Genomic DNA, 13,683 nt, shown 5'->3' with positions numbered 1-13,683 from the left:
ATACCAGTTTATATACCAAACGTTACTTAAAGATTTTGTTTTGCTCGCTCGCTCGCCAGAAGTGAAAATTAGCATCGCCTTTTTTGTTTGTTTCGGTCGCTTGCCCCCCCTGACGGAGTATCCCAGGTACGCCACTGTTGTGTTGATGATGATGAAGATGATGGTTGGTGATGGTGATGGTAGTAGTGTTTTTTTGTTGTGTTGTGTTGATGATGATGAAGATGAAAATGAAGATGATGGTTGGTGATGGTGATGGTAGTAGTGTTTTTTTGTTGTGTTGTGTTGATGATGATGAAGATGAAAATGAAGATGATGGTTGGTGATGGTGATAAAAAGCAGAGAAAGGAGGTAGGAAATAATTGGATATAATTGGATATAAGCAGTGAAATTTGTACTGAAAGTGATTATTTATTTTATCCTTCATATTGTTATCATTTTTTAAATTTTATTATTACAGGTGACAAGAAGAAAGATAAGAAGCACAAGAAAAAGCACAAGCTGGGTCTCATCAAGTGAAGACTGGTGGATACCCCATCTCTTCTCATCTCACCTTGCTGTAGCCTTACATTACCCACCAGATGCAGTGTTAAAGAGATTATAACACTCTTGAAGAGGATCACCATTGAACTATACTATTGAAGAAGTTTACAGCCATTGCAGACATGTGCATCCCCAAGATTTTTTAATGAACCATATTTACGTACTGCAATAGAGCAAAATGCAAGGAGCAAGTAGTTTGGAACTTGCATTTAATCCCTAATAATGACACATTTCTGTCGTTGACAGTAAAATTATAAAGGGGTTCATATTTATACAAATGTTGGGTGAGTTGGTATTTCTAATATGGAATATAATGATGCCTTAATCTTGAATTAGTAATTAAAGAAATAAAATTTCAAATGAGAGAACTAATGTCATAGCAAGCTATGTTTGAGTTTTTTTATAGAATTTGATGCGATTGTTTGTAAACAACTCCATCTTATGCCGAAGGAAAAGTGACTTGTATTATTCCGCGAAGCGAAGCTACATGTATATCATAATAACTGTATATTTAGCCCCATGAAAATGCAAGGTATTAACCGATACTGATATATGTGTCTTAACTTTTGCTGCTATTTCAATATATATGAGGATTATGTTTATTTAGTATTACGTAGGCATCTTTCCTATGTCGACTTAAAAATGAGGAAGTTATTCAAGAATTTAGGTTGATGATCTTGTATTTGTAAAGTGAGCTACAAGCCTTGTTGTCTATGCTATAGCAAGTATCCTTTGAAAAGAGACATGCACAATTTCCCAAATTAATATATTATAACGACCAAATTGTGTTCATGCAATACGTTTGAGAATTTGATGAAAAAAGTGCAGACGAAGCAGTATAAATGCACTCATTCTCGCAATATGAATATTTCATGTGTATGCGGTATATGTAATAACAAGTTGAGTCTTTGCTAGTTATTTAAAAGATAAATGATTACCTGTGAAGTTGTCATCGCTCTTTAATTAATAGAGTCTTAATTCTTGTTCATACATCATGTGTCACAGGCCTTTCGATGATGAAAATGATGCCTTTGTTTAATAGCTTTATCTTGTATGTGCTTCCATTGTTTTATCCATTGTTACGTGTCTTTTCAACAAGAGGTGTGTCCATTCTGTTCTCCTATCTGAAATCAATCGTTGAAATGGGACATTCGCTGCTCGTTTGTCACCTATATATTAGAAATGTTTCATGAACTTTTAATCTTGTATACATGTATGTGCAGGGTTGCATATCTGCAGTTGAATTCTGTTTCGTTTTATGCAAGACTTTCTTGTCAGCTTTAGAATTTAATATAATATTGATGTAAATGTACAAAGTGGATGATACTTGTAGTAAGAGCTGTATAGATATTAAGAATTTCTTTTAACTTGTTAATACTAACCACTATTGTACTCTGTAGACGTTATGTAAGTGGTGACATATTTTAAATGATTATAAGCCAGACCTTCTCTTTAAGTGACCATTTAATTACCATCAACTCATTTTTGTGAAAAAGGCGTCGATTTTATTCAAGTTTATTCAAGTCAGTTGGGTTTCACCCAATGTACCTACCTGGTACATGACTGTACGTTGTGTTATCACAAGAGGGAGCTACATATTTGAAGTATTTTAATTTTTTTTGTCATACATTATATTTCATCATGCCACAGCGTTTTAATTCTGTCAGCATCATAGAAAAAAGGTCATGCATCTCAAGGCACATAAGCTGTTTATTATATTTAGACAGGATTTACTTCTTCTCCCCTATGAAAGTTTGTATGAGGTGCATAAGCTACAGAAAAGATTTGTTTTTCTTTGAAGGCACTACTGAAACAACTGAATGTATATCTAAACTAGATTTGCTGCTTTTAGAGAAAATCTTGTCCAACAAAGCAGGGTACGAGTGAGATGGAGTGTGATAGCATCATGCACTCGTGGTAACAAGGGAAGGCCTGTATGGGACTAAAGAAGAATAGCTGTTTTAAAAAATTATCAACAATTTGTTTTCTTCTAGTGGCTGCTTTTATTCAGTTTTCTTCTTCAATTATAAAACAAATAATTTGTTCTGCGTATCTTGTATTTCACTCATACTCACCTCACCTCAAGTGCTCATAGCACCCCAAAATTTTCTTGGCGTTAGCGACAGGACTTCCTTCCAAGAGGTACCCATTTTCTACACCTGAGTCGAGAGTGACAAATGTTGATTAGGTCTTGTCAAAAGACAATAGTTTAATGCCTTGCTGTGACTCGAACCAATGACCTTTGACCGTTTGCTACTTTGTGGAAAACATCTCAATACTGGAATCAGGATAATACACACTTTTTTAAAATTCAAACAGTCCAGGGTATAATTGCCAAATTGTGGTCAGGCATTGCACATCTGCATATTTTATACGGTTAGGCCAAAGATATGTCACAGTAATGCTGCAATTGACATAATCTAATTTCTTCTTTCAGTGCAAGAAGTTATCACAACATGAAGCTATGTTTCAAATGAGTGAAGTAGATAACCTTGTTGTGTACCCCTTTCTTTGCCTTATTGTCAAATTGACTATATGTATCTGTTTTTAAAAGAAAAAGAGAAAAGAATGCAATAACATTTTCATTATACATTTACATTATGATTTTTATATATTCTAATCATAATTATATGCTTCAGTGGTAGAAAGCATTTGTTCTGTGACTTAAAACATTTTCTATTTATTATCGTACAGGCATATGCTGTCATAAATTATGAGTTGCCTTGTTTTCTTATATGCATAGAAAGTTAAATGACATTTTACAAATATTTGTACAGCTTGCTTAGTGTTTTATTTTATTTCAAAGTTACCAAAATACAGTGAACACATTAAACGTGATGTTGCCTTGTTTATACAATAGATAAATTGCCTCTGTCAATTTTGATGTCTTGTATTTTAAACTTATTATATATTTGAGATTCTTAGGTATTTTAAAGCTTTGTCTTCAGTAGCTTTCATGCTTTTTAAAATAATATGTATTTTATTATGGTTCCGTTTCATTTTCTTTTTATGCATCTATGCTGTGTAATTCGTTTTTGTGTAATTTTAGTCTTGAGGGTTTTATGTGATTAACGGATGAATGTGAAGAGTAAAGGCTATTTATTTCCATCACATTTTGACAATGTTGTTTATTAGGGCTAATATCTGTAATACTAAATAAAGGTAGTTATCACTCGTCGTACATTAGATATCAAAATAACTCATAATTCAAATATTATGAAACGATTTGGGTTTACTAAACTTCCATGGCATATTCTTAATGCTAGTAATCATCTGTATTTCTTAATGCATGCTTTTAATAAAGCATTATATCTTGCCCCGATGGCATTTCATCTGTTTAAGGGTCAACAAATTTCTGCCTAGTCTAATGTATTGTGCGAATGCTGTAAGTATGTATTATGATTGTATGAATTTTATACTCCCAATCTATCTGCAATGGTAACTGATTTCATATCTCTGTTTGTGTACATGGCAAATATACTGGACTTCTAATTAAAAGTTCGCATATAAATATATATATATAAAAGATTAAACTCTGATGTGGCTGTGATGATTTGGATACTGTTGGAATACATATGGTGATGGTGGTTATTTTACCCGACTGCTACAGAAAGCATAAATGCTTGTAAGTAAGCAACCAGACGGCCGACGGCTTTAGGTCCTCTCCGAGGGACAGTAGGGCGCTTTAGTAACGAGACGGTACGCACAGGAGACGGAGTGTTTAACCAACTGTGACGGGTCTCGCACTCTTGTTACCGTCGTGATGTTTAAGCGCTTTCGCTGTCTGCTAAAGGCGACGGGGACGCAAAGCCGCGCTGAACTGCACACCTGGGGCAATAGACCCGGCGGTGGGCTATAGTGCGCAGCGTGCAGCACGTCATGCATAACGATGAAAAAGGGCCCCCAAAGTAGGCCTAAACGGCCAAACCATCAATTTATTGTAGATTGAGGTATAGATACCGAACAGACATTGGAAACACTAGTAGATTCCCTGTTTTTATCTTCAGTAGGGCCCTGCATTGTTAGATCTAGAAACAAATTATTTGTCAGCTCTCTCTCTTACGTCCTGTTTAGGGAACGAACGCTATGTTGGCCGAGTACCGTTCCGAAAATCGACGGGACGGAGATAATTCAGAATCGCGCATGCGCAGTTTGTTTTTTTCGCTCGCATTACCGTCTCCTGTGCGTACCGTCTCGTTACTAAAGCGCCCTAGTAGTTATATGAATACTCAAACATATCTTTTACTTCTCAAAGATTTACTCATTCAAAGAAAACAAATGTTTGTCATCTGCAGTAACTTAATAAGTACATGCAGTAAACAAAAATACAGTTTCACATCATTTTTATTTTTCATTAAATACCAAATTTACAAAATATCACTAGCAATAAATACATTTTTCTTGTGACATTCAGAATGCTTACAACGATATATGCAGTTAATTTAAATCATCAATAATTAGACAATTCCAATCAATTGTAGATGGAACAATGATTGGAGGGCACATTTTCTAATAAAACATCTTTTAAAAATGAGGAAATATACATTTACAATAAGAAAATGCATTTATACTATGTAAAGAGGTCGAAGCGGCACCACAATAGATGGTGCGAATCAAGTGTTTGCATGACAAGCACATTGATGAGCCCTGCACGTGTGAGCATGTTTCCCCAGTCTCCATGACTACAGTCTAAACAAATAATAGCAATGAATGGTGTAGAAATGCCTAAGGCTGTATATGTTTTCTATCCACAAAGGAACGACAGAGAGGGATGATGATTTTTTTTTTTGTAAAAAAGGAAAATGTGAGCATTTGAATAACACATTTCCACTCATACCAGCCAGAATCTTGGATCTTTTCACAAAAGAATTTACAGCTTTCTGGGCATTGTTTCACAAGACCGTTATAAGAACAAGTTCATCGACATCCCATTGAAACGCGTGTTGAATTCAATACACACATTTCAATGGGTTAGAGGTGAACTTGTACTTATGACGGTTTTGTGAAACCCCGCTCAAGTTCTCAGCAGAATATCTAATATTGAACCTGCCAGTCGCACAAGCCATGTAGCTGGAAGTCACAGAACTGATCCATACTTAATGACAAATCTTGACTATTCACCTACGGTACCTCTATCTGCACAAGTAAATACACCAGTAAAACATGCAATATCATTCAACAATTACCACAAAGTTACAAAGAAACATAAATGAAGCCTTCATTTGAATATTTTCAAATCGTATACATGTCTACACAAAAGGGGGGACACAATTACCTATATCTATTATATATTACATGAAATTGTTCATAAAATCATAAAGTTACTAAAATACCTATTTCACAATATTCTAAATTTAATAGAAATCTATGCGAATGTATATGCTAAGTATGCACATATTTCATCAAGTATCGAGAGGTGAGCTTATTCACTTGCATTATGTAAGGATGTAGACCGACTTCCATATCACAAAAGTATTTTTCCTCCTTTCTGTGAACTGCCTTCCATATCAATATAAAACGAAATATGAACAAATAAATTCCAAACCAGACTTTGTAGCTGATCTTTTGAACAAATGGAACATGTACGGTAGGCTTGCGGGTGCCCCATGTGAGAGAGAGAGGGTTGAGGAGTCCTGAAAAGGACTCGGTAATCTTTCTTGGACCCGCAAGCCTACTGTATATCTACATCACCATGCAAGCCGACACTTACAAGCAAGCAGCATCTAAATGGAACATGGTTTCTCTTTGGTCAACATACCTTAAGAACTTCCTAAGTCTAAAGGTGCAACATAAGCAGTCTCAGCTAATCCCTCTTTTTTCAAACTGGTATTTGTTTGAATACATGAATAAGAATGTTTAATATATCACTGGTCATCTGTACAAATATATAATGGACAATATCATAAACTAATCAGAGCGGGTAGAATGAGCTGGTACCTCTCAGCTTCCTTGTGCTGCTTCCTTCGCCGCCATCGCCTTTTTCAGTTGTTGTGTCCTCTGTTTGTCAATGACCTCCATTTCTCGGATTTTCTGTAAAAATCAAGGTCAAGTTAAGAATTATACGGTTTGCATCAAAAATCTTCAATGGAAAGACTTTCTTAATTTACTGTATGGCATTTGCTGTATTTCTACTGATTCATGTGACCAAGGAGTGTTAGCGCTTTTATTTCAAGTTTATAGTTTTAATTTATAGTCTTAATTTTCAACGATGTTTTTCTAATATTCCGATATCAAAGATGTTACTATCAATATCATCCTCCAACTTCCTCATCACTATTAGTGCCATCATTATATCACCATCATAATCATCACTATCTCGTCATCATCATCATCACCAGCACTATCATCACTCTCATCATCTTTCTCATCATCATCATCATCATCACCATCATCATCACCATCATCATCATCATCATCATCATCATCATCATCACTATATCATCACAATCATCATCATCACTATCATCATCACTCTCATCATCTTTCTCATCATTATCATCATCACTATATCATCACAATCATAATCATCACTATATCATCACAATCATCATCATCACTATATCATCACAATCATCATCATCACTATATCATCACAATCATCATCATCATTATCATCATCACTCTCATCATCTTTCTCATCATCATCATCACTATATCATCACAATCATCATCATCACTTTATCATCATCACTCTCATCATCTTTCTCATCATCATCATCATCACTATATCATCATAATCATCATCATCACTATATCATCACAATCATCATCATCACTATATCATCACAATCATCATCATCACTATCATCATCACTCTCATCATCTTTCTCATCATCATCATCATCATCACTATATCATCACAATCATCATCATCACTATATCATCACAATCATCATCATCACTATCATCATCACTATCATCATCACTCTCATCATCTTTCTCATCATCATCATCATCACTATCATCATCAGCAGCAGCACCATCACCATCACCATTGCCATCACTATCATCATTATCATTACCATCATCACCATCATTATCATCACCATCGCAATCATGATCATCATCATCGCTATCATCCTCACTCCTCACCTCACTTAAGAAATCCAGCCATCTGATTGGTCGAAATTGCAGTCGTGATTTTAGCCATTCCCATAAAGAAACAAAAAATGCCCAAACCATTTAATAGTCCAAGAGTAAAATCCCTCGAAATTCCACTTACCGGGAAAATAATAAAATCGACTGCTTTAATACTTGAGGACTGGCTGTTTCTATACTGGCTCTCGGGGAAATTTGCCTCTGCTGCTATCACCCCTTGAGCGTATTAAAACAGCCAGTCCTTTCGTAGCAGTCGATATTTCTATATTATCATCACTGTCTGATAGTAACATACCATAGATATCTCAGTACCGATGATGGCTTTGTATTGCCTCTCCTTGCCCATCTTCTTCATGTCCTCGAGAAACTCCACCCTCTCTTGAATCTCCGCTTCCACTGAAATTGGTAGAAATTTCAGAAAATAGATACAAGTACACAAAGGTTAGTTTCTACTCTAAACCATAAGCTCCTGGTAATCAAAACCTAGTTCAGGGCATTGACATATATATGCAATACAGTAACAAATCACTGTCTGTGAAAAAGATACATAACTGGTATTCAATTGTCCATGTACATGCCTGAAAATGAAGAAAATATATGAACAGAGGTACAGAGATTAGCATACAGGTAGGCTGTACAGATGATTTACATGTATCTTTTCTTTTTCAGTGGGTAAACTTATGTAAAAACATAGCCTTGGATAAAATAGTCCATACATAATATATCTGTAAAGTGCTTAGGCACATCGTTGGATCGGTGTATTGAGCGCTATATAAAAAAACGGATTATTATTATTATTATTACATCATCTGTACGTGATAATGGAAGTCCATGATAAAACTGATAGATAACTATATACAAACTCTTTATTAAGGTTCATATCAAATAATTTGCAAACCACTATCTCCCACAAATTCTCATATGCATCTTGTCATTTTAAAATTCATCTGTTTTCATTGTTATGCTGCTAGTGCAATAAAATGAATGAATGAATGAATGAATGAATGAACAAAGAGAAGCTAGTTGCATGAGTTCTGGGAAAGATGGACAAATAATTTGTGAGCTCTTCCATTCTAATTATGATAATGTCCCCTGAATAGGACGGCTTCTCAATTGCCCTCATACTCTATATCTGACAAGTAACAGCTAAAACCCATACTATTCTGGACCACAATCTAATGTCACATCTTCTGTAGTCCCATATACACATTTCTGTGTACAGTACACATGACTTAATTTTTTCAAGACTGGGACAATTTCTTATCACTTTGATGACTCCACAACTTCACAGTACACACTAATACTTATGGGCTACAAGAACGACCTTTTCCAATTACTGGCATACTGGGCAGCTTCTCACGAAACCGTCATAAGTACAAGTTCACCGACATCCCATGGAAATACGTGCGTTAGGTTTAACACAGGTTCCAATGGGATGTCGGTGAACTTATACTTATGACGGTTTCATGAAACGCTGCCCAGTTTCTTTCACCAAGCTATACTTACAGTCTGCGAATCTATCAATCATTGGTTCAGGTTCAGGGGTTTTCAGGACCTCCCGTTTACGCTCTTCAGAGATGGGAGGGATGTCTTCACCGTAAGCCATGTAGTTCTGTAATCTTTCTTTCTCCTTGTCTAATGACTCTGCACACACAAAAATAAATATGTTTAACTAATTAAATACTCTGTCTACTATAACCATATATGTCAAATAGCCATGCACAATATCACTCCTGTAGGTTTGTATGTAAGGCAAATGGAATACATGTAACAACACTTATATACTTTTACTCTACAACAAATGTCAAATTATATTTGTGATGCATTATTAATGTAATTAGCATTCTTCTAATCAATCTTTCACAAGAACATAATTCATGATTGCCTTTTACATGGATGTAGACACCAAGCCTACAGAAAAATGTGTTTATACAAATGTATTGAAAAATAGAAATCGATTCTAATTTACAAAACAAAATTTACTGATTTCAGTTACTTTCTGCATATCAGAAATTGATATAAGCTATACCGGCACCGCTATGCCTTATTTATTCAAAATAACATCACTGGTTTGAGAAATGCTTTGAAACATGGCCTTGGTAAATACATATCATAAGCAGATATCATTCAAGATAATGGTAGTCCTTCATGAAATTATAATAATATATTATTAACGTTCATATAAAATTTCACACTCTGTGCTTCATTACATTATATATTGTCTGTTCAGAGCCAGAAGGGTGTTAACTCTACAGGTGTTAAAGCCTGTCTGTACTAGTTTGGCGAGGTCACTGATTGGTCACTGATTGGTGGTTATCTCATCGAATCAGCTCTCAATTAACATAACTAAAAGGGGGGACCAACGGGTACCGCTTAACCATTGTTTGCTACATGTATGTAGAGGGCGCAAGCTACAAGTAGTGCAGTGGGGCTTTAAAGCATATGAGGTCACATCCTCCTGGCTCCAGACATACGATATGCCCTATAACCTATCCCTTTCCTACTTTCACAGACTCTATTTAAGGTGTCCCAACTTACTTGTTACTCCACCACCCGTGTACATGTCTCTCTCATAGGCCCCGGAGTCCTCTATATCCTCCTTGGTGCGTACTCCCTTGCCGTATCCCTTTGGATTCACACGGATGCTTGGCTTCTGAGGAAGAAGAGGCTGCGCTGGTCTGGCACTGGTTGTTGGGTTACATGCTAATGGGAGGGCAGCTCCATCTGAAAACGTAAATTCCAATTCAATTTGGCTTAGGATTAGATTATATTATTCATCATGTTAGGAAGGGGAGAAGAAAAAAAAATAATATTTGATTTTTTTTTTAAAGAAGAATTTGCAATTGTTTTGTGCTACACTGTCTCACACTGTTAAGCCGATGCATTTTGTCAGGATTTTTAATTAATTGTGGTAACTTTTTGATATTTTTTTTCTCGCTAATAAACCACTGACAAACAGTGTTGGAATTATTTGAACCTGAATGGGGAATAATGACCCACAAAACAGAAAGAACTTGATTGTCCACTTCTAAGCTCATGGCAATTACGCATTCATCATCTACATGTATAGCACAATTGGATGCAGCAGAATTAGTTACCTGTTTCCTTTAAATGTTTTTTTTTGTTTGCTGCAAATAAAAAGATCAGTGTAGACTTACCTTTCATTGTTTTCTGCAGTTGTCTTGCCTGGAAATTGTTCAGTTTTGATTCTTTCATCATTACTATGGCAAAAAGAACAACAAGATATGGGATATGTCTGTTAGAAAAGAGAGGACTCGATCTCTGCAAGCAAATAACTTATAAATCTCACAATTGGGACCTTTTTTGTGTTTGCAATAGGAACAAATGTTTTTAGCGGCCGATTGTTTTGGTCAAGTTATCTCAGAGATTCAAGCATTGGACCTCTAGTGCTTTGACCAAGTATACACACACTGGCTAAGAATACACACACTGAATATGAAGTGGCACTTTGCCGGGATTGATGATGATAGATTATTTTTTCAGATTTTCAAAGTATATCTTTGAACATCGGTCGGTTGAATTGATTGTAGACTCTATTTTACTGATATTTAGTTGTCATAAGTTGTCAATAACATGTCGATTTTGGGTGAATACTGGCGAGTTTTTTACAGTGGTGTTTGAGAGTTTTGAGAATCAATAGAGAGTGTTTTAATAGAATCTCAATTTTATTTATTATACACAGAGTATAGAAAAATAATGCTGCTGTGAACACTCCAGCAGCATAGAGTCAATGCTAATGCGTATTGTCTATTGACCTCGTATTGACCGCTGCACTACAATACGCAGCATTTGCACACATGAATAGTCAATACACACATAATACACAAATGCACACAATCATGCCGATGCGGCTGTAAGCAAGTATGACAGTAGACTCACGATTTGAATTTTCAAATTATTCCGTCTAGCTAGCATCGGTAAGTAACTAAGTTGAACAAAATTGTATTTTACTGCTGTTTAGGTGTTATCAATTGTTACTATTTCCGATTTTGAGTGAAATCAGTTGAGTTTTGTACAGTGGGGTTTGAAATGTTGCGAATCAATAGAACAGGTTTTAATACACAGCCAGGATAGTAATGCAGCTATGTGTGCACACGACGTGTGGGATCTGCACTAACATAATAGTATTAGTAGGCTAACACCATTTACAATGAGTGGGGCCTGGCCAATAAAATTATCTTCAAAGTTGAAAATCTACCGAGGCTTTTCGACGAGAGATAGGTCTACACCTCACTAAAATTTACCACAACAAATATTTCCAATTCAACAAGACCCTGAGGTGGAAACACATTACTAGAAACGTCGGGTGTGCATTTCATTTCGCAACTGAAAAGGAAAAATCGCTTGGCATTTCCATGACAACTTGTTTTTGCGTTTTGTTTTTGGTGCGTTGGAAAAAATATCGTTCTAAATAAATTGAGGCCCTACACTCGATTAACGTTGATATTTACCTTTTAATAACTCTTGGGTTTCTTTAGAATACGATGGTGTTTGTGTATTCCACATTCCGAAAGATTTATTCTCTTTTTTTGCAGACATGATGACGGCAAATATTTCAGAATTTCAGTGATCTAGTCCAGAATCTGCGCCGCCAGGTCGATCCTACACGGATAGCATACGAAGAAGTCCTACACACTTGGTGCAAGCCGTCGAAGATGGCGTTATCAACAAACTCATAATATGCCTTTAGATGGTTTCATCAATGAGATATATTTCGATCTCAGATTTAGTGATGTTTTCTAGCATCTTACCAGTATTAAATTTCCATTTTCCTAAATAACCCCGGGAAACCTCGGTCTTTCGATACACAAAAGAAGATTACTAAATTTGGGGCATGGTTTAATGGTGTTGGCACTCGGTTTAATGGTGTTGGTTTGTTTGAGACTAGAATGCCTTACCATTATGTCGACGTGCAAATTTAAAAGTCCACTGATTGTCTGTCTGGTGGACTGTCGGCCTGTAGGCTGTAGCCTCAGTGAATCACTCAATCTTCGTTATGAATTAGTCTAAAAGCTTTTAAAATTTTGATTAGAAACTAATTTAAACTGTGTTTCAGTGAATGTGTATGTCTTTCCCAGCCCCCCTTCCCTCTCTTTCACGTTCTCTCTCTCTCTCTCTCTCTCCCTCTATCTCGCTTATTCTTACCTCACTAAAACCTTTTCAATATATCTCTTTCGTACTATGAAACAAAAATATTTCATGCTGGCTCTCTTACTCCCTACGAACCACCACCCCGTGGCTATCCCTGTCCCTTCATCTCCCCCTCCCTCTCTCCCCCTCTCTCTCCCTCTCGTACTATAAAACAAACATTATTTCGAGATAGTTTTCTTATTCCTTGCGAACCACTACCCTCCCCATGTTCTCTCTCTCTCTCTCTCTCTCTCTCTCTCTCTCCCCTTTCCCTCTCTATGCTCTTATGCACCTTCGTAGTCCAAGTCTGCAGACATTTTCATTATAGTGACCTAGTATTAAGTAAACTCCCGTCAGCGGGTCATCGTCACTTAAACACAACCATCCATTATCAATACATTAAAGTAACAACAATCGCCCCGAATTCTGATGACTTGAATCAAATTGCACATCAAATCTATTTGTGATCATTAGGGTACTCGTACATTTCTTGGTGTACACTAATTCCTGACCTGCTTATAATAGAATGGAATTGTTTGTTTGTTTTTGTTTTTGTTTTGGATGGGGGGTGGGGGACAAATTTTCTAATTTTGGTGGGAAATCTAGCAGGAGGGGGAAATTGCTCCCCTTGTCACTCCCTCAAATACGCCATTGGTTTGATGTTGACTATTGCAACTGTGAATTTGTGAGAATTAGGTTACGGCCTATGGGTGCTTAGTCGCTCTTTATCTCTCTCTCTCTCTCTCTTTCTCTCTCCGATTTTTTCCTTCTCTCTATATATCTCTCTGAATCTCTCTGTTTTCATATTTTCAAAGTTCTATGCTTTTGTCTCTTTCTTATGAAACTCATTTGGAATTATAATGTATACTTCTCAAGGAATTCCTTCACTGAGGC

General features: G+C 36.1%; 2 protein-coding genes across 3 annotated transcripts in view; one reads left to right on the top strand and one right to left on the bottom strand.

Moving 5' to 3' along the window:
• LOC763573 (MICAL-like protein 1) overlaps window positions 1–4,073 on the top strand; it is a 62,808-nt gene extending 58,735 nt beyond the window's left edge. For both annotated transcript variants that reach the window (XM_030984104.1, XM_030984103.1), the window contains one exon: window positions 458–4,073. In XM_030984104.1, coding sequence (XP_030839964.1) covers window positions 458–516 — 59 coding nt within the window. In that variant the 3' untranslated portion in view covers window positions 517–4,073. The remainder of the gene's footprint in view (window positions 1–457) is intronic.
• Window positions 4,074–4,866: 793 nt separating this feature from the next.
• Window positions 4,867–12,283, bottom strand: LOC589223 (UPF0193 protein EVG1 homolog). The gene is made up of 6 exons (XM_030984102.1): window positions 12,111–12,283; window positions 10,797–10,859; window positions 10,177–10,362; window positions 9,145–9,282; window positions 7,934–8,034; window positions 4,867–6,570 (listed from the first exon to the last, which is right to left on the bottom strand). The coding sequence occupies exons 1-6, from the start codon at window positions 12,196–12,198 to the stop codon at window positions 6,481–6,483; spliced, it is 666 nt and encodes a 221-aa protein (XP_030839962.1). The 5' UTR covers window positions 12,199–12,283; the 3' UTR covers window positions 4,867–6,480.
• Between the last annotated feature and the right edge of the window lie 1,400 nt (window positions 12,284–13,683).

The sequence above is a fragment of the Strongylocentrotus purpuratus genome, unplaced genomic scaffold (assembly GCF_000002235.5).
Source record: "Strongylocentrotus purpuratus isolate Spur 01 unplaced genomic scaffold, Spur_5.0 spur5_scaffold_14, whole genome shotgun sequence".
NCBI classification, from domain to species: domain Eukaryota; kingdom Metazoa; phylum Echinodermata; class Echinoidea; order Camarodonta; family Strongylocentrotidae; genus Strongylocentrotus; species Strongylocentrotus purpuratus.
The sequence above is the reverse complement of the archived record's forward strand: the minus strand, read 5'-3'. Positions and strand labels throughout refer to the sequence as shown.